This window comes from Ischnura elegans, chromosome 1 (assembly GCF_921293095.1).
Source record: "Ischnura elegans chromosome 1, ioIscEleg1.1, whole genome shotgun sequence".
Lineage (NCBI taxonomy): Eukaryota > Metazoa > Arthropoda > Insecta > Odonata > Coenagrionidae > Ischnura > Ischnura elegans.
The window spans coordinates 14769638-14796357 of record NC_060246.1 but is presented as its reverse complement, the minus strand read 5'-3'; the positions used below and the strand labels follow the sequence as shown (position 1 = coordinate 14796357).

Here is a 26720-nt window from a genome sequence, read left to right as displayed (position 1 = left end):
ATTTAGATTTTTTCGTGAAAGAGAAAATTTCTACCTCAGCGTACTGCCTGCTGGAATAAAGCAATGTTAATAAACTTCTTTCGTGGGATGGAGCTACATCCCACTAAATAAAAGTACCTTTTGAAGACATGAATGCGTGTAATACGTTGGCTGGTTTTTCTTTAACCCGCTCGTCATCCATAGGGTCTTTTCTCTTTTTCCATTCACTTTCTGTGTCTCTCGGACCTCCTACACGAAGGTTAGAACACGTGGATACACGGAAGCGGTCCACCCACACTCTGGATCTCCTTTAGCTTCCAGCCTCTATCGCCTGAGCACTCTGCATAGTCTCCGCGCGATTGTAGCGCCCAATCGATAGAACTCTGCGCAATGCTGCGCCCGCACATACATCTGTCATCTCCAGGAAGGAATTTCGATGACATTATAAGCTCTGAAATGACATATTCTGTCGACTAACTGTCATATATTCACTAAATTGAAGTTGCCACTCCTAGTTCTACAGGTTGCTGTTAACGTCAAGTTTAATTACATCTTCTGTCGAACTCAATCGTTAACGTTTTAAACGGCAACTTCTACGCTCTGTAATATCGCTATTTTCCCAGATTTTTGTCTTCGAAATGGAAGCTGACACCGATGGAAATTCGGTAACTAAGGACAACTCCCCGATGGCATCGCCGTGGAAGTCCATAGAAGTGCACCCTTTTTGAAAAACACGGACTTCGGGACGCTTCTTCAGCTTTCAAAACTTTGCGAAAGATGGCAGAAGATTGTGAGTAGCTGTTGTTGCAAAGCGAAAAAAGTTCCAAAATGTGACAACAGATGGCGAGGAGGACGCCATCTTTGTTACATTTTGGTTGTTATGTCGGACAACTTGAAGCGAAATTAGTGCGCTGAAATATTATAATTCGTGCCAAAACTGACTGCTAAGGCGAGATTCAGGTAACCTTTCGTTCTTGGTAAATTTTTGAGAACCCTTCGAGACCCGGGCATGAGAGATTTGACTCATCTGCTTCCAATGCATGTTTGTTGAAATCGATTTACTCGCTGGAAAGAACGGTGTTAAGGTTTCCATTTCCTAAACCATTTTGGGTTCTCTTACGTCCGAAATGTGCCGGTATAGAGATTTATCGGCCGATAGTTGTTATGCAGTCATCTTTCATGTGATTTTTGATCTCTTAATTTTTTAAAGTGGTTTGACGATGATATAAAGGCGGGACTGAAAGTAATAGTGGAAACGTGAACGGAGCTTATAAGATCGCCGGTAATTGTGTGTATCACCTTCGAGTATGTCGTTGACCGAGGTCGTGTTTATTATTTTTTTCCGAGTTACTTATGGTTTCGTGTAGCATAATAAGTTTCTAACTGTTCGGATGTCTTGCTTGAGGTGTAAAACGGCCTTGAGGAGTAGAGTTGTTACGAATATCGATTGGCAAGTCTCATTGTTTTCATTGTTGGTCATACATCTTTACCAACTCTGCTAGTGGTGGTCCATGCGTTTGTACCTTATGCATGCCTTCAGATCTCAATTATTAAACTTCGGTTCTTGGAAAACAGCTGAAATGTCATAATAGAGAAAATGGGAGATATATTGAATGTTGTTTTTCTTCCGCAGATAGTGGTGGCGAGCCTCCTGACAGCAGTTTTCAACATCAGGATTCCGAGCCGTCACTTTATGGTCGTCATACCACTTCTTTAGGGGGGGCTTTGCAGTACGAACCGCACCAGTACGAGGGCAGTTACGGTTACCAACTTCAATATCCCGTGACAACTGGTGAGCTAGTTTACTGGAAACAAACTCATCCATGACTATAAAATCCTCCCTAACATGTTAAATTATCGCAATGGCTGGGCTCGTATCCATTTCAAATTTCCATCTGTTTCTGTCTTTCACTACTTACCAGAAATATGTTGTAACCAATATCCTAATTTGTTGCCTATTTCGTGAAATTAGCATTAGTGAGAAGGTTGACATTGTTGTCATTTCGAAGTAAATGATCGAAATGTTAATATTTAAATTCGAAAATCACCGTTACAATAATTGGAAGAGTTAGCAGTCTTTAGTAAATCAAAAATTATCCCCTCTGTTCATGACCTGGTTGGGTATGTTTGATAGTTGAAGTGTGGTGGTTCAGATATTCCTATTAGCTTGTGCTGGGACAACGTTGGGGGAATGTTGACACATTGTCCCCTATATACCATAACATCAATATCAAAGACCTCAGCTTCCCATCAAGCTTAGAGCCCCATGGACAAGGGTCCTTAATTGGTAATCCAGCCTGGTTATGAGCCGAAGCACTACCGCTGTTTGTGGGTATCACCCATGAGGTGCGAAGTTGCTGAAATACGGGTATGGTCTGAAGGTTTAAAGAAGAAAACTCTTTAAGAAAGAATGAATGGAGTGCATTTTAAGGGATTGATATTGTGTGAGCTTGTTTTAGTTTTTACTGCAATATTGACTAATGCTATTATGCAGGTTTAGTTAATAATCAATTGAAGTTAAGCGATGGATATTCTCATGTTTTGAATCATGGTTGAACTATTTTAAATTGAATAAATACTGATGATTTCAGTATAGTCTTGTTGTAATAGTCCTATTATGTCAAGAGAGATGTCATTAAAAGTTAGGAATAAAAATTTCTTCGAACATATACAGGAGATTAGATGATAATATATAGTATTATCGTCAAATCTCCTGTAATATGGTTGCATTTTTTTTCATTAGGCATATAGCTGTTACTATTAATCACTACGCAGGGATAAATCAACTTCTTGAGACAAGTAATGAATTTTATGGCATCTTGAATGCTTCCTTTCCTTATTTGCTATTTTCATTCCTTACCTTGGTGTTAAAATGCTAGAAGTAGTGCTATTCTGGTTTTTGGGAAACACCACATTTGAAGCTTCTCTTGACTCACTTGTTGAGTTGGGAAATAGTACTTAAAATGGTGAAAAAAGTTAATGCATGAATTTAGGCATTTAAGAGTGCATCTTATCAGAGTTAAGAAAGCAGCCAAAAGTAAGCATGGGGAGGGCATTTTCTCGTGCCATCACAGATCATGTAATGCGTTTGAATCACACTGCGAGCCGCCGCCCACATGACAAACCTTCCCCTTCCCATTTGCTTGCAGGTGTCCGCTACAGACCTATTACAGCACTATAGTGCTCGCAGAGTTTCTGTGCACTAGAGAGTTTCCCCGAGCCCATTTGCCCATGGTAGAGGAACCCCGATTGGCTGCCGGCGTCCAATCCCGTTAACCGGTTCTTGACTCAATGCGCGCCGGGTACGAACCTTCGAAAGAGGCGACCTGAAAGAATCGCCGAAAGCGAACGTAATGCCTCGCCGACGCGCCGGTCTTTAACATAGAAATTCTGTTTATGATACACTACAATAGATATCGGGTCTAAACTTAAAGTGATTCCACTATTCATCGTTGGGGGTTGAGAAGATTATTCTCATCGGCTATCTCTATGACTACGCAAAAAATAAAGCAGAACATAAAATTCTTCACCAACCAATTACAAAAATCCTGATAAAAAGCTGAATTTAGCCACTGGAAAAGGAATCAAATTAACCTCACAAGAGTCAATTTTAACGGCAAAGATTGCTAAACGATACATGGACAGCAGAAAAATTATATTCTAACTTAAAATAATTATGGCAAAAATCCCACTACATACCGCTATGGTTTTGGAGGCTGAAGTCTACATCTAGGCAGCATTCTTGTTCCGGGAAGGCAGGTTCTCGCAGATACTTTTTGATACACATAGCACTGGTTTTTAGAATTCATCACTTGTGTTATCACTTGATTCCTCGCCAAGTGGAATAACAACCTGGGGCACTTCATCACGAACACATTCCTTTATGTAGTCTTCTTCCTGAATATTTTCCGCATGCCTAACACACTTTATCCAATCTTCCTTACTTATCGATGCTTATGCCTAGTGTGTTAATCGTTCAACATCAATCATTCTGAAAGTAGTGTTCCTCTGTGCGACAAACCTCTTCACTTGCGCCCAAATTAACTCTATCGGATTGTATTTACAGTGGTAGGGAGGAAGGCGCACCACTAAATGGCCCATTGAAAGGGCTAAATCGTCCAACTGATAGGATGACGTGATTTTATTTTTCACCACGTAGTCTTTTACCTTATCGAGTAGTTCCTTCACTGTGTTACTATCACTGAACAGTACGTTTTGCTGTCGCAGCCAGGATTGAATTTGTGTTTTCCGGTACGTTGTGTTGGGAATTTCATTGGAGATTTTGGAATGATAACTCGCATTATCCATCACTATAATTGACGGTCGGTCCAACCTCCTCAACAGTTCTTCAAACCACCAAGTAAAACAATCCGCATTCATGTCTTTGTGGTAGTCGGAAAGCGGATCTCTACTACCTGATCTAAAAACTAATCCCATACCTTCGATAAAGCCCACCTCACTAGATCCTGCATGTGTTACGATTAATCGCCCACCCTTCCCTGTAGGCACACGCATACCTCCTTCTCCCTGGGAGTTCACCCAAATATGACGCTGGCAGTAATTTTGGTTGACCCAAGTTTCGTCCAAGTACACAACCTGTTCGTAAAGTGAGTTCTCTCGGTGAGAGTGCATGATTTTCAGAAATTTCTTCCTGCACTCCCTGATGTCACTGCGCTCCATCAATATTTTTCTGCCATCATTTCCAAGCACATATCTAAACCCCAGGTTGTTGAATATTTTTCTAAAAGAAGAATATGAACCACGATATCCTGCAGCTTCTTGGAAAGCAATTCTCACCCTTTCCACTGTTGGATATATACCTTTATGGTACATATCGAGAAATATTCGACGCACTAAATCCTCATCAAATCCGTCAATTTTACTCCGATTCGGATATGGCCCTCTCTTCTTCCTCTCTGTTTCTTTCCCGATGTTATTGAGCAGCGAATAAACGTAGCGGGTGGACACGCTACATGCCGTGGCTGTCTTTTTCACAGCTTCGCCGTTCTCATTGCGAGAACATCCAACGTTGAAAGCAGCGAATTCACTCCGATGCACCTTTCCACGGTTGGGGACGTTCTGGTCATTTTCACTATGAGTTGATGCCGTTGGAGATGTTGCGAGTGGATATAAATGAATTCCAAGGGATTCATAATGCTCGCTACCCGACACTTCATCCAAACACAGTCTTGCCCGATCCACGACGGAATTATCACCGAGAGTATCAGGACGAGTTGCCACAATTTCCTTGCAAAAGAATTTGTAAACGCACATAACGCGTTCCCTTAGCTCTGCGGAAAATTCCTTAGGCATGGTAACACAAGAGAATTACATAGACCACTGAAGTTGAGATTTGCTCGGAGGGTTTCGATGGACTGACACCTGCAGTGGTTTAGCCACAGTTCGACGTTCGAAGGCCCAGTAAGCTCATTAAAAATTTCTTAGAATCCCGTAAATCTATTGAATAAAGAAATGACCACCGAAGCGGACAGATTTCTGAAAACTAGGGTCAGCGCGGATTATCTTCATTTTGAAGCGCCCCCGCGGAGCGCCCCGTATCCTTTCTTTCACGGTCGTACGTGAATATCTCAAGGGTTCATGCCAACGTCACTTGGAAATACCTGCTAATGAGTTTTTCCCAGAATTTGAAGTGCTGGAGCTTCATGCGACCATCGAACAAGTCCTTTTGGTTGGTGGTACCATGGCTGCGAAAAATCACCACGGTAGAATTTTCCGTTTCAAGGGTTTTCCCCCAAAACCCAAACATCAGACGATCAAGTGGTGGAATTCATAGGTTCAAATCAGTGTTGAAATTTTATAACCAATGGACTTCAGGTAAAAACGAATAATGAAAGGAAAATGTAAAGAAATGAAAATATTCCGTATAATTTTGGAATTCATTGGAATAAGTTCATTTTGGTATTTTGAATTTCTACATCCGTTTTAGAGATTCATAGGGTTTGGAAATGAGAAAGTTCTCATTTATAACCGCAGAGACGATTACCCCATACCTGATTACAATCGATTTTTTTAATTGGTTGGTGAAGAATTTTATGTTCTGCTTTATTTTTTGCGTAGTCATGGAGATAGCCGATGAGAATAATCTTCTCAACCCCCAACGATGAATAGTGGAATCACTATAAGTTTAGACCCGATATCTATTGTAGTGTATCATAAACAGAATTTCTATGTTGAAGACCGGCGCGTCGGCGAGGCATTTCGTTCGCTTTCGGCGATTCTTTCAGGTCGCCTCTTTCGAAGGTTCGTACCCGGCGCGCATTGAGTCAAGAACCGATTAACGGGATTGGACGCCGGCAGCCAATCGGGGTTCCTCTACCATGGGCAAATGGGCTCGGGGAAACTCTCTAGTGCACAGAAACTCTGCGAGCACTATATCCTGTCGTGTCTGAATAAATTGTGCTCCAATTTGACCTTTTCCTGTGTTTCTTATTTTTTCTGTGGCTCAGGCAAGTTTGGCTGACACCTGCATTGGATCCAAATTGCTGACTTAATCAAATCCATAATTTTTATGATTGTTTAAGTTAGTTTTTTAATTTAAACCACACCTTGAATGTAAGCCTCGCCCCTATTCTGCCGCAGTGCCTCGAAAAATTAAAAAATTGCTGCTTGTATTCGATGAAATGTGGCGCATGGAAATGTTGGCAACACAGGTACCTTAGTACTAGTTTGATTTCAATGCTGTAGGCATTCTTTTGCCTAGCTGACTTCTTAGCCTAACCTCAGTATACACAAACTTTAATAGGAAAAATGTAATGGAAGTGTTGTCCATTTTGATTGAGTGAAAAACATTAATAAGATAGTTTTCAATTTTTTTCTGGTACCTATCAAATGTTTGTAGTGCTTTGAGTATGTATTTGATGCTGTTTGGTAATATCCACGATAAGCAAGATGATTTTTGGAGCATGCCAGGAAATGTAGAGTGATGAAGTTCTTTCCCTCATGGTGCTTGATGGAATAGTGATTGCTGTCAAATTAGTGTTGGGTGCCAGGCAAGCAGGGAGGGTAGGAATGATTTTCTGCTGATAAACTTTTAAATGGTGGGTGTTTAGGAAAGGATAAGGTATTTTTTTTAGGTATTGTAATTAAATAGTTATAGTATCTCTGAAAAAAATGCTCTGCGTAAACGTGCTGCACGCGTAAATGCACAGCGGTCAGGGTTCCCACTCAACCTTGAAAACCTTCAAATCGTGAATAAGCTGTGGATTTCGTTTACCGTGAAAAAAACCTGGAAAAAGCCGTGAATTTCGACCTTAAAAATTTCTCAATCATGATTTTACGATCGTAGAGCTACGATAGATAGATTGAAAGAAAAATAGATATTTCGATCATATTTCAAGGTCAGTCACTCACAGACATGGCCACGGATTTATCTGCACACGTATATTTTGAAGCACAATTATTGGTCCGTGTGCCATGATGACACATTGGTCTTAAGCCTGTACCAAAGCCGGAAGACTGGCAACCAAAGTGTTCATTAGCACTTGTGAAAATTCAGACCCTTCTTAACTTCCCTGGCACCCTGGTCCCTCCATTTTCCCACTCACAACCTTTAGCCCGAGCTGAATTTTGCAAACGATATGTGACGCCAGGAGAGAGAGCACTTTCATTGCTGCCTTTGCAGTCACGGTGCCTGTCGCATACGTTAATTTTTAGAGAATATACGGCCGATGATTGTTACGTGACCAATATTTCTGCCTAAATTGGTTTATCTATAAACCGTGAATTTGAAGACATTTAGACCATGAAAACCTGGAAGAAACCATGAATTTTATATGTTAGATAGAGTGGGAACCCTGATGGTGTGCCCTACACATTCGGGTTAAATCTTTTGAGTCAAGCACCTGCTGGGTCATTTGCTGCAATTGATAAATACTGAGTTCTTAGATGAATGTTTGTATCCTATGCTTGTATCTGAAGTGTTGGCAAATAAACATTGTCTTGATAAATTTTTTAAAGAAGTTTAACAATGATAATGAAAAAGTTAAATATTAGGTTAAATGGAATAAAGAATTCTTTGAATCTATTGGTTCACATAATTTTAAGAAAATATTGGGAAATTGGAAGCCACTTCGAATGCTGTCAAGTGTTTACTGTAGGGTGTATAATACCTCTAGCAAATAAAGCCAATCCCTGGTGGATAATCATAATGAAGATCTGCTAATAGAATATAACTTACAAAATGGCAGTAACTTAAATGCTACTGTTAAAACTATTAGGCTTATTATTTTGTCCTCGTGCTTGTAGCTAATCCTTCCTAAGCTACTCATTGTTCTGAAGGGGATCTTTTATTATTTTAGGGGTGTTCTTGGCTGTGTGGGTCAAAAGTCATCAATTCATGTAGAGCTAGCTTTTCTGGTAGAGATCTGCCTTTTTCCGTACCCCATTGGTAAAAGGTATTTTTTTTACAAGGATGGTACATAACATTTCATGAAGTTGCCCTTTGAAATTAGAAGCAATTACATTCCTTCTTATCTATCAATGATTTAATTATGCTATTGTGTATAGTGTTTCCCAACATCTGTAGATGCCATCCATTGTATTTGTTCTTCCTCAGAACTTTTTGGTTCAGTCTTTAAGAGTTATTTATTTTTCAACCTTCTATTATGCCTGAGCCTCGTGGAAGGAAATTCTTCCACGATACAAGTCCCTTGAAAATTTTCTGCTCTCCCCTGAATATAGCTGTCCTGTGTCGACAGAAGACAGAGGTTCACACCTGTGCCAAGGTTAAGACCCTACTCAGTGGGACATCGATCCCTTCCCTCAGTCGCTGACTGAGACCCTAAACAGATTATAAGACTCCTTCACAGTGCAAGTCCACAGTCAACTAACTGAAATAGCCGTGCTTTATGTACACAAATATTTGTTGTTCCCATCAATTTTTTGGTGTATAAAATGAATTCCCTGTGTTTTTCTGTTCGTACAGAAATGTTAAATGAAGTTCTTGTGTCCATATTGACAGATTTTGTCATTTCTGTTCAATATCAACTAATTTGTGTATGTACTCTCTTCTTCACAATCTGAGGTATCCTCTTCTGATCAAAATCTTCATCTTCACTCTTTGTAAACAACTCCAGTATTGAGTTCTCTAGCATGGATTTTTTCTTAGGCATGATAAGAAGAAAGGAAATGTGTAAGCAAATAGATATTCCACATTGCACACAGAAGTAGCTATTTGAAACAAGTGCAACAGAACAACACTCTTGTTTCAGAGCCAAGGATGAAGAGAGACATAACTCGAAAAGGGGAATAAATATAGGTACTCACAGACATACCGATAAATGAATGGACTCTTAGTGATAGGTTTTCCAAGTAATGAAAGGGAAATAAGGCTTGCCTGAGAAAATGGCTGTGAGAAAAGAAACCCACGTTGCGGACACATTTGATAGCTTCTTAGATGAGGAGATAATAGCTCTTTAGATTTGGTGTTCTGAGAAACTAAGGTTAGGGATTCTGTGAAAATGATGTCACAGCAAAAGACCATGATGAGGGTATGTACATGGGGTACCTTGGGAGGGGTGTGAAGGTTATTTGAAATATCTTATCTGGGATGCCACGAGGGAAACTAGCCATCCAGCTCTACGAAAACACCATCAACAAAGATTACAATGAACTTCCTAAAAAATTGTGGAATTAAACTTCTAAATGTAGAATTCAACAAAATAGGTCATAAAACCATCACCATGAAAATGTTGGTAGGTAGTAGAATATGGGGACTTGAAAAGAAGCAATACGAGAAAAAAAATGGAATGAGGCTACTACGAACTTTGAATTGAATGACAAGTTTTCCAAATGCATACTTAATGCCTTTGTCCATTGCCATTCTATAACTCCATTGATATTAACACTAGAACTTAGTTTGAAATTTCCTTGTGACAAGCAAAAAAAGAATTCATTTCTAACTCTAGATTTCTAAGATATACAACTAATATATTTAGGAAAAGGTCAGTGAGGATTTTTTAAGGAAAAGTGAAAAGGAAGCCGGAGAAATCTGCAATACTCATACCCCTTGGATGTCTCTGTCATAAATAAACTGATTAGGGCATTTTCCTAGCCTTAAGTATGCTGGCGCTGTAAATTACTTGTTTCTGACAATTTACAGTCCGGGTTTGTACCAACTTTGCCTGAATGCCTTCTTTTCATGTCTTAAGTTTTGGTGGTTTTGTATAGCTCTGTATCATGTGAAATTGCTAAAAATCGATCTTTGACCTTCAATCAAAAAACCAGAGTAACATTGCATCAGAGTAATGATGAGTGTTTTGTGGCTGTTGCATTTTCTAAAGAGTAGATATTGTAATGGAGGCCCATTGGCTTCTCTGGTCCGTCCCCTGCCTCATAGCCAATTGCTATGGGAGATTTGAGTTAAGGGATAATTAGGGTCAGGTGGGTAGCAACCAGCTGACCACAGGTTAGCCCCTGCAGACAACACTAACCAGAAAAGCTGATTGGAGGGAATGAATGGCTGAAAATTAATACTTACTGGAAACTAGGAAACCATGAACTTGAGGAGGTGGAGGATTTCTGCTGTTTCATTTGAACCACATTCACAAGGATGTTTCGAAGCATTTAGTGTGACATATCTAATGGATGCGACAAAATGTTTGTTTTATTGTATTCTGACATGTCCTACCAGGCAATATCCTCATTAATGCTTTTCCTGGGATAAATGACTGCTACAGAATACTATATAACTCAAATCCGTGAGGAATTCACGTTCAAACAGAGGCTGAGACTTGTATGCACCTCATAATAAAAATCACTCAACTGATTAAATTCCTTTCCGTGATGAGCTATGCACTCCTTTTCACTGAAGAAATTTCCTTCTCTCCATACTACGAGTGTTAGTTGTTCCTCGAGGTGGGGGTGTGGTTCAGCAGTAATCAACATTTTGAATTATTTAAATTGAAAATTTTATTTTCTGCTGATGTTCCTTTTCATGTGAATTCTGGTCTGTAAAGAGTGACAGTTGCCAATGTTGTTGTATTGATAATACCTGTTCACGTGTTTGTGTATTATTTGTGTATCATTTGATGTTTTGGCTGGTAAACTGCAGCTTTTTTAAATTTTATTTTGGATGTAGAGTAAATTGTGTATTTTCAAGCAGTTTACTAGTGATGGGAGAAGCAAGAATGAAATTACTAGTTGAATATCCCAGGCAAAGAGAGCGTTCTACCACAAAAATGTCTACTTACAGCGGGATATTTAAGCGTTGAAGTAAAAACACAGTTTGTCAGAACTTATATTTGTAGCATGCTTCTCTACAGAAGTGAGGCATGGACAATGACCGCTGTGGAGGTATCAAAGGTGGATGTATTCAAAATGTGGTGCTACAGGAGAATTATGAGCATCAAATGGATCAACCGAGTTAGTAATGAGGAAGTCCGAAGAAGAGTAGGAGAGAAGAGAAGCCTCATGTAAATCTTGACAAGAAGACAGTACAACTTTGAAGGCCATATTTCAGACATGGTGGCCTGATGAAGAGAATCTTCGAGGGACAGTTAAATGGCAAGGAAAACGAAGACCTATAATGAAATATATAGGACAAGTAAAGAAAAATATGAAAGAGAAAAAGATATGTAGGTGTGTAAGTATCAGCTGATAGAGGAATTGAGTGGAAAGCTGCTTTAAACCAGTCTAACGATTGTGGGCAGGTGATGATAGCCTTTTATTAAATACTGGTTAGGCAATTTTTGTAAATAAATGCATATATTCTAATCCATCATAACAGCACTATGTCTAAATTAACTTATCTGAAATTATATTCCACCCATATCAATTAGAAATTAGCTTAATCAATCATTTCTACACACTTATTATTGTGTGGAAGTCTATTGGTTTAAGATGTTGGTTTCAATTAGTAATTTTTTTGCAGTCGAAGTAAAAAGTAGTTTTAATTTTCCACAATTATTTGCATTTTTTTGTGAGATTCATTTTAGAATTAGTCAAATTTAATTTCATTTATTTATAAAAGCACCACTCAGGTTTATAAATTTGGATCCATCTTCAAAAAGTAGGTTTTCTCTAATATTTACACCTTTTTCTCATTGAGGTAACCAGATGTGGTCTTGTCTTGGTATAGTAATGTGGAATATACACCTTTCTTTTGGGATAAGGTGGTAATGACTCCAACACTTCAAATAAACATCTACGCACTATTCCGCAATCCTCCTCAATAGGTATGTGGTAGGGGTAACATTGTTTAAAATGGTCTGGCTGCTTAGAAAGGAGCAAGCCATTCTTTTCTGCTCTTGTGTCTGAGAGAAAATGTACTCAAAAGGGTTGATGGGAGAGTGGGATGAAGGAATATATGTTAATAATGAAAAATACTTTGTTACTTCCACAAAATTCACAGTTTTTATTACCAGTTTCGGCTATTACACCGTTTTCAAATACTTATTTTTGAGGTAATTGAAAATGGTTTAATAGCCGAAACCGGTAATAAAATAGAAACTCTGTGAATTTTGTGGAAGTAACAAAGTGTTTTTCATTATTACCTAATATGGAGCCCTTCTACCACGTAAAAGCTTCAAGTTTCGATTTAGGAACATATGGTTGGAAGGGATTAAAATGGGAGACATTGGAGAGACGAATGCCAGCAAAATATCACCATACCCACGTAGTTTCAGTTAAAACAGCTTGAATAAATGGTTGTGGGGGAGTAGACTTGATAAAATGACAAAGAGAGTTGCTCCACATGTGACAATAGCCAGGTGAGACTGAGCTCCCAGATTTCCCCACCAGCACTCATATTGATCTCCTTAAGTCTCTGTGGCTGGGCTCGTGCTTCTCCTCTGTCGTGTCTCTCTCTTTCCTGCCTCTAGTTCATTCCAAATGGAGGGTAGGATGTTGGTTGTTGACTTAGACTCACCACGTCCATGTGATCAGATGATAAAAGAATCATGTACTTAAAGTTGAGTGCTCTTTGATTTTAATATGGCAGATGGAAAAGCCTTTCCCTCCAAGGGCTCTATGCCGTGGGCATCAGTCATCTCATGGTAATCCTGTGAATGAAATATATTCACCAAAATTTACGATTTTAGCCATTCACGGTAAATGTTTCTAAGTTTTGTAACCTAAGATGCCCAATGAATTTAACTTTTATGGATAGATGTCCACTGTTTAAAAAAATGTCACCTTACTTTACTTAAGTAACTTCAACTTAAGGGTCTGTTGTACCATCCACCATCAATGATCAGCAAAGGCCGATGACCTTGCTTAATGCCAGTGGGTCCCCAAACATTCTCTTTGCGATTTTGGGATATTTGCATAGGAGATGAGTTGTTGTTTCATCACCATCAAAAATGGCTGACACACAGGAGGTACAGATTACATTATGATCACCAATTATAGGCCTCATTACATGATAGTGACCGATAAGCTCTCTACTGTTCAAAGTTGACTTCTTTTCCTATAGACAGGTCTCCTAGTGAGTCCTGGATGAGGCCCCTCAATAAGCGGTTCAGCTTGTTGTAGGCTCAATGTTTCCTGGATAGATCGTTGGGTGTTGGACACGGCTCTACATTCTAGCAACAGTCAATCCTGTTGAAAGTGCAAATGGGGCAAATGGTTCTGGGCCAGTTGGGGGTCTAGAATTACGTGTGGCTGAAGCTTTGGCTATTTCATTTGGTATTTCATTACCTGCAATGCCAACATACCCTGGCACTCGAGAAAAAGTTGTAGTTTGCATCAGCTACCTAAATAATTGAGTGCCTTGAGACATTCAGCTAGAAGCCTATACATATTTGCTCAAAGGTGATGTCAGATCTTTAAAAGCTGCCTGGATATCACTGCATATGCAGATCGTTATGTTATAAAGCCGGTTACCTCAACTGCTTATGCACAGGCTTATCAGTACATACCTGTAAGAGACTCCATTGATTTTCGTTGTACCATTTCTTTCTTGTTTTGTCATTACTCACTTTTGTAAGTAAATCTTTTGTTTTGTTATTTCAGGTCAAAAGAGCCTTGTAATATATTTGTGCTAAACTCTGACCATCCCACTAATACTGTTAAAATATAATTAAGGTTGTATTTGAATATAAGGCCATATTACATGGGACACCCAGTTGTGCAGGCTAGAACTGCATTATTTTCTCATTATGGCGTGCAATTTTGCAAAAGCACGGACAAAATTAGAACAGGCTATTTTGCCATCTCACATTCATGCATTCTCACATGTATTCTAGCAATTCACCGCTTTACACAACGCAATTTTGATTGTTTAAAATGTTCTCTATTGTTGCTGTCGAAATCTTAATGCCGACTTGATATTTATGTACATATTTTGGTTTCTGTTTTGCATGTTTGCTAGTCTATAAGTTGCACTTGAATCTCAGGAGACATGCTGATTTTGAGAGTGATAATTGTTTATCTTTACAATTCGTGCGTAGGTTAAATCCAATGTATCTTTCACTCAGTCCTTGAATGTCGTTGCAGGTGGTGGTTTGTTCGTGGATCAGCAGGGGCCCTACTCCAGAGGGGCCACATCCCTCGACTATCAACACTACCCCCCATCACCACAGAACCATCTCATTGCCACGCAGCAGCAATCTCGCACCTACGAGTGTGCCCCTCTCCACCATTCCATAGAGCACCATGCTGGCACTGATGCCCTGCATCAGCAGCAGAATCAACCAGTCCCATCGTCAACTGCCTGCCTTGAAATGAATTACGGGGGGCCGCAACAGCACAGGGGAGTGCAGCCTCAGAGGCCAAATCCCCGCCAGCAACAAGCGCATGGGCAACTACAGGCTCAGTCGTCTCCCTCAGTGTACCCAGCTCCAACCAGTCATTATGGCTCTCCCGTCCATGCCCACCTTGGTATGTTCATTTATCTTTTTTTTTTCAGCCATAATCTTGTGATGTTCGGAAGCTTCATGATGGTGATTTCTTGGTCGACTTAATGTGTCATTATTTTGCTTTGCAAACATGTTTTCTGAATATATTTTGAAATATTGAAAGGTCTATTTTAAGGATTAAAGATGAATTCCAACATTATTAACCTAGCACCATGAATCGCTGTTCAATTGCTATGGGAAATAAAGAACCTGGCCAGAATCCCTTCATCAGCTTGGAAAGCCTATGGTTTATGGTTCTATTTCTGTTTCTTGGGAATTTTTTTCATGTTGCCATCAATGTGAACATTGCCATAATATTTAAAAGTTAAGAGTATCAATACTGCACTTATATTATACTGTGCATTCAGATTTTTCTCAACTACCAAAGTTGAATGAAGAACAAGAAATTGAAATGTAAAAAATGGAGTTGGACATAATTTGTTAAATGAACTCATTCATTGCCAATCCAGTCAAACATTAGATGCTGCATTTGTATTTCCTACCTTCATTATAAAAGTATATAAGGATGTATAGTTTCATATTGAAACTTGAAAGAGTTAAAAGTAAATTTTCAGTGGACAATATGTGTTTTTAATTAGTAGGTCAATTTTTTGTATATACTCTGAACAGGAATTTTTAATTCTTGGTGAACGTTATTTGGAATCCAAAAATGTGAGCCAGAGATTGTCGGGAATTCAGGATTGGGGACTTGTTAGTATAAAGCTTTTTCATTGGTACTTTACAGAAATGATACTGGTGCAGAAATGTGCTTCTTTTCATTTTTCTAGTTGTTTAAAAAAATCATATTCTGAAGCAAGCCAACTTTATCAATGATGCAGTAATAATAGAATTATGCATCCATTCACAGTTTTGTGTGACAGGTTTTGATATTTGGTCTCTGTTTATCTAGTTGTATTAGGCTTTGTAATTGAATAGAATTATCGGTAAATCTGCATGCAAGCCTTGTTTCACTTTTGTATCTTGGGATGGGATGTGGTAAAGGTTCTCAGCCTGCAGCCAGTAGTAAGTTGCGTTGTGTGGGAACTTTTTGATCAAGGTCATTGTTTAAGGAAGCTTATAATGTGGCTGTCTTATCTTTATTGTAATTTATCATAGGACCCTCAGGTCATGTATCAGCGTTGTTGAATACATGAAAAAATAACATTTTGCTTTGTTTAAGTGGGCGTTATTGTATGATCATGAGGTCTTAATGCTTTAGAAAACCAATTGACCCAAAAAATATATCCTAAATTGTCAGCATTGTGTCTCCTGAAATTTCTGTAGTTTTGTGTCCTTAAATTTGTGTGACTAATATGTTTGTTCCTAACCAATTTGCTTGCCATGATGCATGTGATTACCATGAAATAGTGTCTAGTTGTCACTAGGTCGATCACGCCCGTTCTTCTGGCCATAATATGCCCCCTTCTCCTTGCCTGTGGCTGCAGGTGTGCACTCCTTCCCTGGTAGCCAGCAGCAGTGGAGCGACTACAGCACCACGCAGTCTCGCATGATCTCCTCACCCAACAGCCCGTCTCCTGCGCACACCCCAACCCCTCCCATCGCCTCATCCAACCTCCCCCACTCCTCCCCGCCCCCATCGCAGCCCATACACTCTCCTCCCCTCCTGCCGCCCCACTCTCGCACCCCCACCCCCACCTCTGCCATCCCTTCCCCTACGCCCTCAATGTCTGGCCAATATCCTGCCCATCAGCACCATTCTATGGGGCCAGGGGGCTCTTCTCAGGGTCATACCCTGCCTTGGGGGCATGCCAATGTTGCAAGTCAACCACAGGGTAAGTTGTTTCTTGGAAGATCGGTTTCCTTGTTTCACATGTGCCACTGTTCTTACATTCATAGATGGAGTCTTCACTCCTGGTACTTTTGGGATAAAATTGAATCATTCATTGCATGTGCACAACTTGTTAATTTGGAGTTCATTGAGTGATAGAGTGGTTTGTGTGATCCTTCCATGTCTTATAGCTCTCCTATGAACAACATAACTGCATGCTTGTGTGTGTTTTGTCAATGGATTAGTTAAATGTTTGGGAGGGTACATATAGTTTTTAGTAAAATCAAATACATGTTTGAGATCAGAATGTAGTCTTACTGATATTTTGTTATTGGTTGTTACCTCAAAGATAATTATTATATTGTAATCTATTTTAAAATGTTATGTACGAAGGTGTAGCTTATTATTTTAATATTCCTTGGATTTTCAATGTGAACCTCTCTAACTTTGCTGTTGGGAGTAGAATTGATGTGTCAAAAAATCGGGTCTATTGTTAAATGATTAGGTCTTTTAATTGGAGCTCAAAATGCAAAAACAATTAATTTTTTTCAGATCAACAATAGAATTTTTCTGCCCTTAGCATATGTTATGAGGTTGAAATTTAAAAATCAATGAATTTTTTTAAAATTAGCCACTCCCTGATATGCAGTTATCGATTAAAAATCAAGCCAATCTGTGAACTGAGGCCGGGTGAGGAGTAATAAAGTACCAGGTGAAGCAATTGCGGTGGCTTATGGTTCCAATCAATGTGTGTGTCAATGCTGCTTGGTTTTAGGTTATTCCATTTTAAATACTGCAAAAAAATTGTTTTTATCTGCTTTCAAATTTACTGCAAAGGAACTTTTTCTCCGCTGTTATCATACACATTTTTGCTACATTGCTACATATAACTGTTATGAACTTCTCTCTATGATAGGACCAAAATATCAACTTGCAGGCTTTTTTTCCTATGTGAATTGTAATTATGAGTTAATTTCTCCTCATGCATTGATATCTTAGTATACTTAATTAATGTCCTCATATTGCTTTAATGCATATTTAGTTTATTTCTGCTGCCCATGTGACGAAATTTATTTAGCAGAAGTAGAAATCATACTTTTTGAAGAAGACTTGCTGAAATAATTCACTCAAATATACACCCACTCCATGTATAGTTCCCAGGTTAAAACTCATTCAATGCTAACTTTTTTTCTGCCTCCCCTCACTTCTTAATTCCCATCCTCCGAGAATCGATCCCTTTTCTGTATCCCCAAACATCTTTACGAACGTGGCTCTATCTTACCTCTCTGATCATCAATATCATCACTTGGTATATATTTCTTACCATTGGTCCAATTCTCTTTATTTTTATGTACTTATTTTTGGTATTTTTAAGGATTTGATTCTTGTTATATTTTATGTATTTGCTTGGTATTGGGCCACTGTAAATTGACAATATTGGCTTATGTGGGCATTTTCAATAAAGTAATACCGTAAAATCCTGTTATAACGATGGTCTCATGGGACAGAGTTTATACCTACATCTTTTAATTTTTATTTATCTCAGTTACCCCCCTAAAACAGCACAATGATGCCTTTACATTGGGGGTTTCAACAATAACTAACATAAGACGATAAAACACGTTCATGTCCTGGATAGGGGCGACCTGACTAAGTGGGACTGAAACCCGTGAGCTTGGGTATGGTAGGGGAAGACTTATCCACCTCCAACGAGGCCAAAATTATTGGCAACCTGTGTTATTATGGGAAAATTCTCGGTTAACAAAGAAATAAAACACATTATCACAAATGAATTTGCATTATACAATTGAAAAATGTCATTTGGTTGTGTAAGCTATTCTTCTATTCTTAATCTACTCCATTCTTGGTTGCTAAATTACTGTGGTATTATAAGTCTGCCGAGACTAGCCACGTTGATAACTTTTACTGGAGTCACTCACAGTTTTTCCCGATCAAATCATCCAATTGTTTGCACAATTTACTCTGATATTTTCTTTTGGTGCAACAGTTTTTATATTGTATTCCCATGTCACTCTAGTTTATATATTTTTAAAATGCATACAATGAAGGTGATCGCTATTTTTTTGTTTCTCAAGCCAGTTTATCACTTGAAAGACGCTCTCAAGAATTTTGCTTAATCTAGATATCTCTAGGTTTTCATCTTCTTTGTACTCAGTCTCACTGTTTTCTGCAGCACTAACCTGAGCTACAGTCACTATTTCCTCATTCATGTGTGCACATACACGAATTTCTTCATTTTTATGTACCCAAGCCACCTGGGCATTCACTGTCAGGTTATCATAAATAATGTTTGAAGCTTCGCTTGTGCTTCCTTCCATTTAACCTAAAAAATCATCCATGAAGCCGATGGAAGTATAGAAATTTATACCTTAAAGCATTTGCATCGCCATAATGGCGAGAATGTGGAAGTTGCTGGTGCAGGTCTATTCTGTGTGTATAAACTCAATCATGTGGAGCTCACAAGAAATGATGACTGATTTCTTGGGCTGCAAGGTTTTATGGGAACCAATTTTGGCTTAAATGCTGTTGTTTTTATCTTATTTGTGCATCAAATCATGTGTTTGAAGTTGCCTACTGCATTGCTGTAATCTTGATTATAGCTCACATCAGGGTATGCTTCCTTGAAGTAGCGCTGTGATTTCTTTGAGTAACGTTCCACTTACAATGAAAAGAGTGAATGATAATTTCAGAAATATGGTGACACACAATTATGTTGCCCACTGGAGTTGCAATATTGATATGCCTCTGTAGCACATCAGGATGTATTTTGCAAAAAAGTTTACCCACAAATAGCAGTCATAATCTAATGACTTAGGGGGCAAGATTAGACCCGTGATATATTGGTAATCAATGTTTAGTAGGGTACATTACAAGCCGTTTTTATTGTTTATGTACTTGTCACTAAATTTTGCTGTGCATTTTTTACAATATAATTTATAGATGAACACAACGGAAATATAAGTTTAAACTTCTTACCCAAAAAGTCATCTACATCAAGGGAATCATGTAGTGTGTTACATTGGTATTAATTAGTATCTTAGGTAATTTTTTTCCTGTAAGATTCATTGCCATTCATGTGAGATTAATGCATTTTTAACTGTATTTCCAAGCAGCCATAGGCTTGCACCAAGGTGGAAGGCAGCCTTCAAACAGCATATCATCCCAGCCTCACAATTTCTATGGTCCACCAATGTCCTCTTCTCCGAGAGGATCTCAGCCTCTGTCGTGTGTCACTGGAAGTAGCCCTCCACCCACAGTCCACTCGCCTCCAACCACCAGTGTCCGCTCCAATCCACAGTGGGGTGCCGTGGCAGCACATGGCGGTGGATCAGGCAGCAGTGATGGCAGTCGAATGGCTGCCTCCAAAGTCCATGCAGGAGGGCCAGGAAATCCCTTAGCCAGCCTACAGCTTCTTGTTGACCAAGATATGAACCGAAGTGGAGGAGGAGGTAGTGGGGCTGGAGTGCCTTCGGGTTCCCCGTACAGAGGCGCAATGCCTCCCAATGCTCACTCAGCTTCCCCATCTTCAATTGACTTGTCAGCTGCCAAAATGGTCTCTGAAATGAACGTCTCAACTCCTCCTCCGGTCCATTCCCCTCGCTCTCACCTTGTGTATGCTGATGGTTCATCGGAAGGGGTGCGCAACGGCAATAGTCACGGAGCTTCCTCCCCTGCCCCTCTGAGGCCACCAGTGGTGAATGGGGAGGCCAGTTCAGGTGGTGACAGTGGTATAGGCAGTCCCTCTCTTGGAGGTGGAGCACCAACTCCCACTCCTCCACCAGAGGGAGGCGCACCTCCCCATATCTCAGTGCGTCCAGGGCCTGTACGTGAGCCTATTGTTCGAGCTAAATTACCTCCTGTTGCTCCTGATGTTGAGTATATTCATAGTATTCCAGGCCAGGGGGGAGAGGTAGAACCGCTTCCTTTGGTGGCATCCGGGAGGAGGCAGGCTTGTGACTCTGGCATTTGTCAAGAGGTGGCTGACCTGTCTCGGTCAGGCTTTGCCAGCCAGGCCAGAAATGCTGAGGGTGCTCAGCTTTCTGGAGAAGGATTAGCTAATCAAACCTCCAGTGGTAACATTTCCAGGGCTAAAGGTATAGCAGTGAAAAGGAACAAGAAAGTCGATGCAATTTTGGAAAATTTGGTGGAAAGTGGGTCCAAGAAGCTGGCCACTAGTGGGAATGACAGGTCATCCCCTGTCTCATTGGTGACTAATCAGCCATCTGTGGTAGTCTCTGATGCACCCTCTGCAACTTCAGTCATTGCCCCAACAGTTGTTGTGTCAGCCCCCCCAGCTCCACCTCCTGCTCCTTCACCCACCCCTGCTGCCCCTGGTGAGGAGTCGACTGCTGTAGCAGCTCTAACTCCTGAAGGACCCTCTCCAGCCATCTCTCATCCTCCTGAGTCTCCTCCTGCTCAGTCTCCTGAAAATTCCCCGAGGAAATCCTCGCAATCCGCCCCTAAGTCACCCTCGAGAGGGAGTGGAAGTGGGGACCTGGATGATGAAGCTGTCTCCCCAACCTTTGATGATAGCCAAGGTGACAAGCCTAGACGCAAAAGGAAACCAGACAATCCCCTTCGCCTTAAGACACCTGATGCTGAAGGATCAACAGCCACACCAGCTTCTGGGAAAACTTCTCCCCCAAACAATGTGTCATCGAAAGAATCTTCTAGTTCTGAAGAAAGTGATAAAGCAAATACTCAAGATTCTGCCATTGTCAAAGATCCTAAAATAGAGCAGGCTAAAGAAACGGTTGACACACCATCTTCGGATACAATTTCAGAAACTCCTAAACATGAAGTGAGTGAGATCAAAGCAGAGAAAGTTGATGGTGGTGATTCAGGTAGAGATGCCAGCACCGTATGTGGGCCTATTCAGAATCCTGATTTGCTGGCTTCCCCAAAGACATCTGATGTGGAGCCCAAAAGGGAGAAAACTACTCCAAAAACAAAGGCAGAGCAGAAGTATGTGTACAGGCAGTATGAGGTGGGAGATAGCGTACCACCTCCTAAGAAGCTTGAGTTCGAACAGGGTATTGCTAGGATTCCGCCATCTTCACCCTCTATGGATGTTTCTAGTGATTCAGTGAAGGAAAATGAAAGGCTTCCACTAAAAGAGGAACCTAAACCAGGCTGTGTAACACCTAACTCTGTCTCATCGTGTGCACCCTTAAAGCTCAATCCATCTTCCAAGCCAGCATCTATTAAAGTGGAAGATGTCTTTGGATTAGACGGCAATGCTTTGGAAAGTGTGGTGAAAAAAGTTGACCCAATTTCTAATGTAGCAAAAGTTGAAGGTGGAAGTAAATTGCCTCCTCCACAAATGAAGGATACAGTCACTCCAATGGCTCGTCCTGGAAATATGCCCCCACGCGCTCCTGCTGTGACATCATCTCCAGTGAAGGCAGAGGTCAAAAATACATTCAGTGAAGTTGAGGATCAGTTGGCCATGATGTTTGCTGGAATTATTGAGCCAGAAGATGGGCAACCAGCCAAAACTGTCCCCATTCCAGAATTAGCAGATTCAAAGGCTTCTGCTATTCCTGAGCCAAATGATGTGAAGGCTACAGTGAAAATTTTACCCCCTCCAAATGCAACCATGGAAGTTCAGGAAGCTTTGACAACCCCCCCGTCTGCTGCACGGAAGCCGGGAAGGGGAAGACCTAAGTCAGTTACCGCGGCATCTGCTGGAGATACATCTTGTGGATCCATTGAAGGATCTCCAAGAAAGAGGAAGAGGAAGAAGTTTGCCGATGATGAGGAGGAAGATGATGAGGTTTCCACTCCCCGAAGGACAAAAAAATCAAAGGCCACAGATCGTTCCCCAGCCACAGTTACTCCAGGGAGTGAGGGTGAGGGGAGTGGTGTCGGGACATCCACTGCCGAGGCCACCCCAAACTCTGGAGTGAAGAGGAAAAAGAAGAAGAAGAAACTTGCATCAGAATCCAAGTATGCTTCAGATTTCCCCCGGGAAGCCCCCAAGAAGCGCGTCATTGTTGCAGAGGAAAAACAACCCAGGGGTCCCTACATTCGAGTTGAGGGACCACGGGATGGGCCTCGGAGGGTCACTGTTGTGAATGTGGGCAGTCGTGGTGGGGGAAATGTGGGTGAGGATGAAGATGGAGGAGATAAGGGAGCGTCGAGGGCCAGGGGTCGGAGGAAACCAGGGGTGGGTGGCGCCAAGGTGGCAAAGGATGGCAGTCGTGGTGGGGCCAAGGCTGCAGCACCAAGTGGCAGTGATTCCAGCCAGCCAGATCGTACGTGGGTGTGCGTATTTTGCCGTCGTGGTAGCCATGCTGATGGACTGGGGGATCTCTTTGGGCCCTATTTCATTGGAAGGGATTCTCCTGAGGACGACGATGATGAGAAGAGTGATCGGCTGGAAGGAGATTCAGCAGAAGCTGCTGGGAAAACTGGCAAGGGGAGGCGAAGCTCTGGGGTGATGGATGCTTCTGCAAATAAAGGAGCAAAGAAGGTAGGAGAGAGGACTATTAATAAAAATTTTGTGTCTCGCTAATTTTTTTCCTCTTGGTGTTTCATGTCTGAGAATATGGCAGAAGATATGTATTGGATTTGTAAATAGATATATATATATATACTACTTCATTCATTCACACGGCGCCTTAAGCGCAGACATACAAATAAATTCACAGGTAAGGAAAGAAAGGGATAGGAACATGGAATAGAAAAAGGACGAGGACAACGGTGCTGTATATATATGTCAGGCCGCATTTTTACCCTCTGATTTCTGGCTTTTTTCCACCTACCACAGCACCGTTGTCCTCGTCCTTTTTCTATTCCATGTTCCTATCCCTTTCTTTCCTGACCTCTGAATGTATATGTATGTTTGCGCTTAAGGCGCCGTGTGAATGAATGAAGTAGTGTATCGGCCATATTGGCTTATTTCACTTGGGCTCTGCGTGCCCCGAAACGCATGTTCCTGTCTCTTTCCTACTATCGTGTGAGTGTGTACCTTTCCTTTCATCCTTGTGTCCTCGTCCATTCCTTCCCTTGGTGAGTGGTGAGCTGCCCCAGTGCCATCTATTGGTTACTCTCGTGGGCCACAGCAAAGGGAGTTTTCTGTGTATAAACCCCCGCCGAAATCATGGTAAATCTAAGCGTCCTGGTAGCGCAACTGGTAGAGCACCTGGCCGGCAACCAGGAGGTTCTGGGTTCGTGTCCCAGTCAGGCCGCATTTTTACCCTCTGATTTCTGGCTTTTTTCCACCTACCACAGCACCGTTGTCCTCGTCCTTTTTCTATTCCATGTTCCTATCCCTTTCTTTCCTGACCTCTGAATGTATATGTATGTTTGCGCTTAAGGCGCCGTGTGAATGAATGAAGTAGTATATATATATATATATATATATATATATATATATATATATATATATATATATACACAGCACCGTTGGTCTTTTACCTAACTCCGAGGAAGGTGGTAATGCCACCGAAAATTTAGTTATTTTGTGAGTGTGAGTTTCTATTCTTTATTGTGTGTTCTGATACTGCCCACCCTAGGGTTTTTTATGATATTTACCTCGCCGAGGAACATTTCGAAGTGTATATAAAAACCCTAGGATGGGCAGTATCAGAACACACAATAAAGAATAGAAACTCACACTCACTAAATAACTAAATTTTCGGTGGCATTACCACCTTCCTCGGAGTTAGGTAAAAGACCTAACTCCGAGGAAGGTCTTTTACCTAACTCCGAGGAAGGTGGTAATGCCACCGAAAATTTAGTTATTTAGTGAGTGTGTTTCTATTCTTTATTGTGTGTTCTGATACTGCCCATCCTAGGGTTTTTTATGATATATATATATATTCTATACTCCTATTGGTGAAGGAAGTAAGGGGCACTGCATCTTTTCTTAGCTAAATTTCGTGACTCATTTCAAAGCATCTTCTTTTGCAGATTTCTTGATACTAGTGAGTTACAAAATGGCCATTCATTAAGTAGAATTTCTTGGTTGGTTCTGTAACATTCTTTGTTTACCTTTTTGAGTATGAACTTGAAAATTCACCATTAAATAAAGCCCCAAGCCCATTCGTGAGCCCCTTAGTTCTCTATGAATTGTGTTCACATAATTGAATTCACTTGAAAAAGAAGGAGTATGCAAGAGAGATAATTTTCAACTAGGATTTGCTGAGGTGTAATTAAGTATATACATTGTTAAGGGTAGTTAAACTTATTCTCAAGTTGCAAAGCCAAAAAATGACGTCTAATGCATATCACCCACTTATCTGACAGTATTCCTCAACATTTCTGAAATCTTTTTACATAGATAGGAGATAAAACATGCAGGGCATCTGCCAATCCTCCTGCTTAGGGCAGGCGATTATGGATTAAGTGATGGTTAGTGAGGACAGAATGAAATATTCACCTGAATTGAAACACCAAAAGAATTATATTGATACTAGAGAGTTCACGTAGTACAATAAGCACGTGTATGATATTGTCTCAGATATTCAATCAAATACGAATGGTTTTTCTTTTTTTAGTCTGGAGCTTATCATTTTAATACAAATTCTGCCGTCCTCCATCATGGCATTATTAACTCTTTGGAGCCTCGTGGAGGGAAATTCTTCTACACTATGTTAATAAAGTACCAAAGAGTTAACTATGCCATGATCAAGGACAGCAGAATTTGTATTAAAATGATAAGCTCCAGACTAAAAAAGAAAAGCCATTCGTATTTGATTTAATATCCGAGACAATATCATGCAAGTGCTTATTGTACTATGTGAGCTCTCTATTATCAATATAATTCTTTTGGTGTTTCAATTCTTGAGAATTTTTTCCACTCCCCTGTGCAAAGCTCTCTCGCATTGCAACAAAAGACAGAGGTTCACACCTGTCCCAAGGTTGGGACCCATCTCAGTCTGTCCGAGACCGTAGACGGATTAAAAGACTCCTTCACAGTGCGAGTCCACTGTCAAGTAAAATAGCTTTTATATAAACAAATATTTGTTCCCATTAATTTTTTAAGGTTTAAAATGAATTTCTCTGTGTCTTTTTTTTTTTTTTTTTTTTTAGAAATTTTCACTGAGGTTCAAACGTTCATATTGACAGATTTAGTATACATACTTCCATATCGTTTAATTTGGAGCTGAACAGAACTTTATTGATGTTAACACTCGAACTCCGTTTGAAATTTCCATGTGATAAGCGAAAAAAGAAGAATTCATTTCTAAAACTAGATTTCTAAAGTTAGCGACAAATATTTGTTTAGAAAAAACTTTTCAAATGGCTAAGTTCATCCCTGGCCATTTATTCATGTGTGTAGTATAACTTAACACCGGTGTGCGTGACTGCATACAAAGTGTTGTTCGTTTTATGTTTCTGGCAGTTCTCTTGTTTCAAGCAGTCGTAAGGGAAGGGTTTTAATCATGGTGAATTAATGCTGAAATGCATTCTCATTACGCTCCAAATTCTGCATTAGTGCTTAAATTATATTTTTGTTTCTCTTAGTATTTTTGAATCATGCATTTTTTAAAACATTAAAATATCTTAATGCTCGAATTGAATGTGACAATGTAGCATTGACTCGACTGATGACGTTGTTCCTTGTTTATAGGCGAAGAGGCGGTGGTCTGTCACCACTCCTGGTCCTGGCTTCTCCTTAGGGTCACTAGATGGTGTGGCCACTCCAGCAAATCCAAATGATGACTCGGGGGATGGCACAGGAAACAGCCGTTTGGAAGTGTGGGTCCATGAAGAATGTGCATTGTGGGCCGCAGGGCTCTATCAGATTGGCTCCAGGATAGTAGGACTCAATGAGGCTGTCTGGAGTTCGGCTAAAATGGTCAGTATTTTGGGGTGAAAGTATCTACTGCAAATATGTCAGCATATGTCTGAGTGATTTTCTATCGTCATTCTTTTCATTCAGGAATTCTTTTTTGGCTTCGCAATAGGTTAATTCAGTCGTATTGGCCTGGTGTGGAGCTCGAAAAGAATTCAGGAATATTATTCTCCAGGAAAAATAAAAATCTTGTATTCTTTTCCTTATTTAATTTTTTTTCCAAAGATGAAATAATTTCACCTATTGCTAGTTCTTTGTATGTACTCCCTTT

At 40.3% G+C, this 26720-nt stretch overlaps 1 protein-coding gene across 4 annotated transcripts in view; it reads left to right on the top strand.

Annotated features, from left to right (window-relative positions):
• Nucleotides 1-26720, top strand: part of LOC124155990 (nascent polypeptide-associated complex subunit alpha, muscle-specific form) — a 145551-nt gene that overhangs the window by 107093 nt on the left and 11738 nt on the right. For 2 of the 4 annotated variants that reach the window (XM_046530248.1, XM_046530258.1), the window contains 5 exons: nucleotides 1613-1771; nucleotides 14434-14817; nucleotides 16280-16627; nucleotides 19758-23119; nucleotides 26225-26452. In XM_046530248.1, the coding sequence (XP_046386204.1) occupies nucleotides 1613-1771; nucleotides 14434-14817; nucleotides 16280-16627; nucleotides 19758-23119; nucleotides 26225-26452 (4481 nt within the window). Of the gene's footprint in view, nucleotides 1-398; nucleotides 503-602; nucleotides 770-1612; nucleotides 1772-14433; nucleotides 14818-16279; nucleotides 16628-19757; nucleotides 23120-26224; nucleotides 26453-26720 lie in introns of those variants that run through there. The other 2 variants (XM_046530269.1, XM_046530278.1) reach the window with 2 other exon arrangements.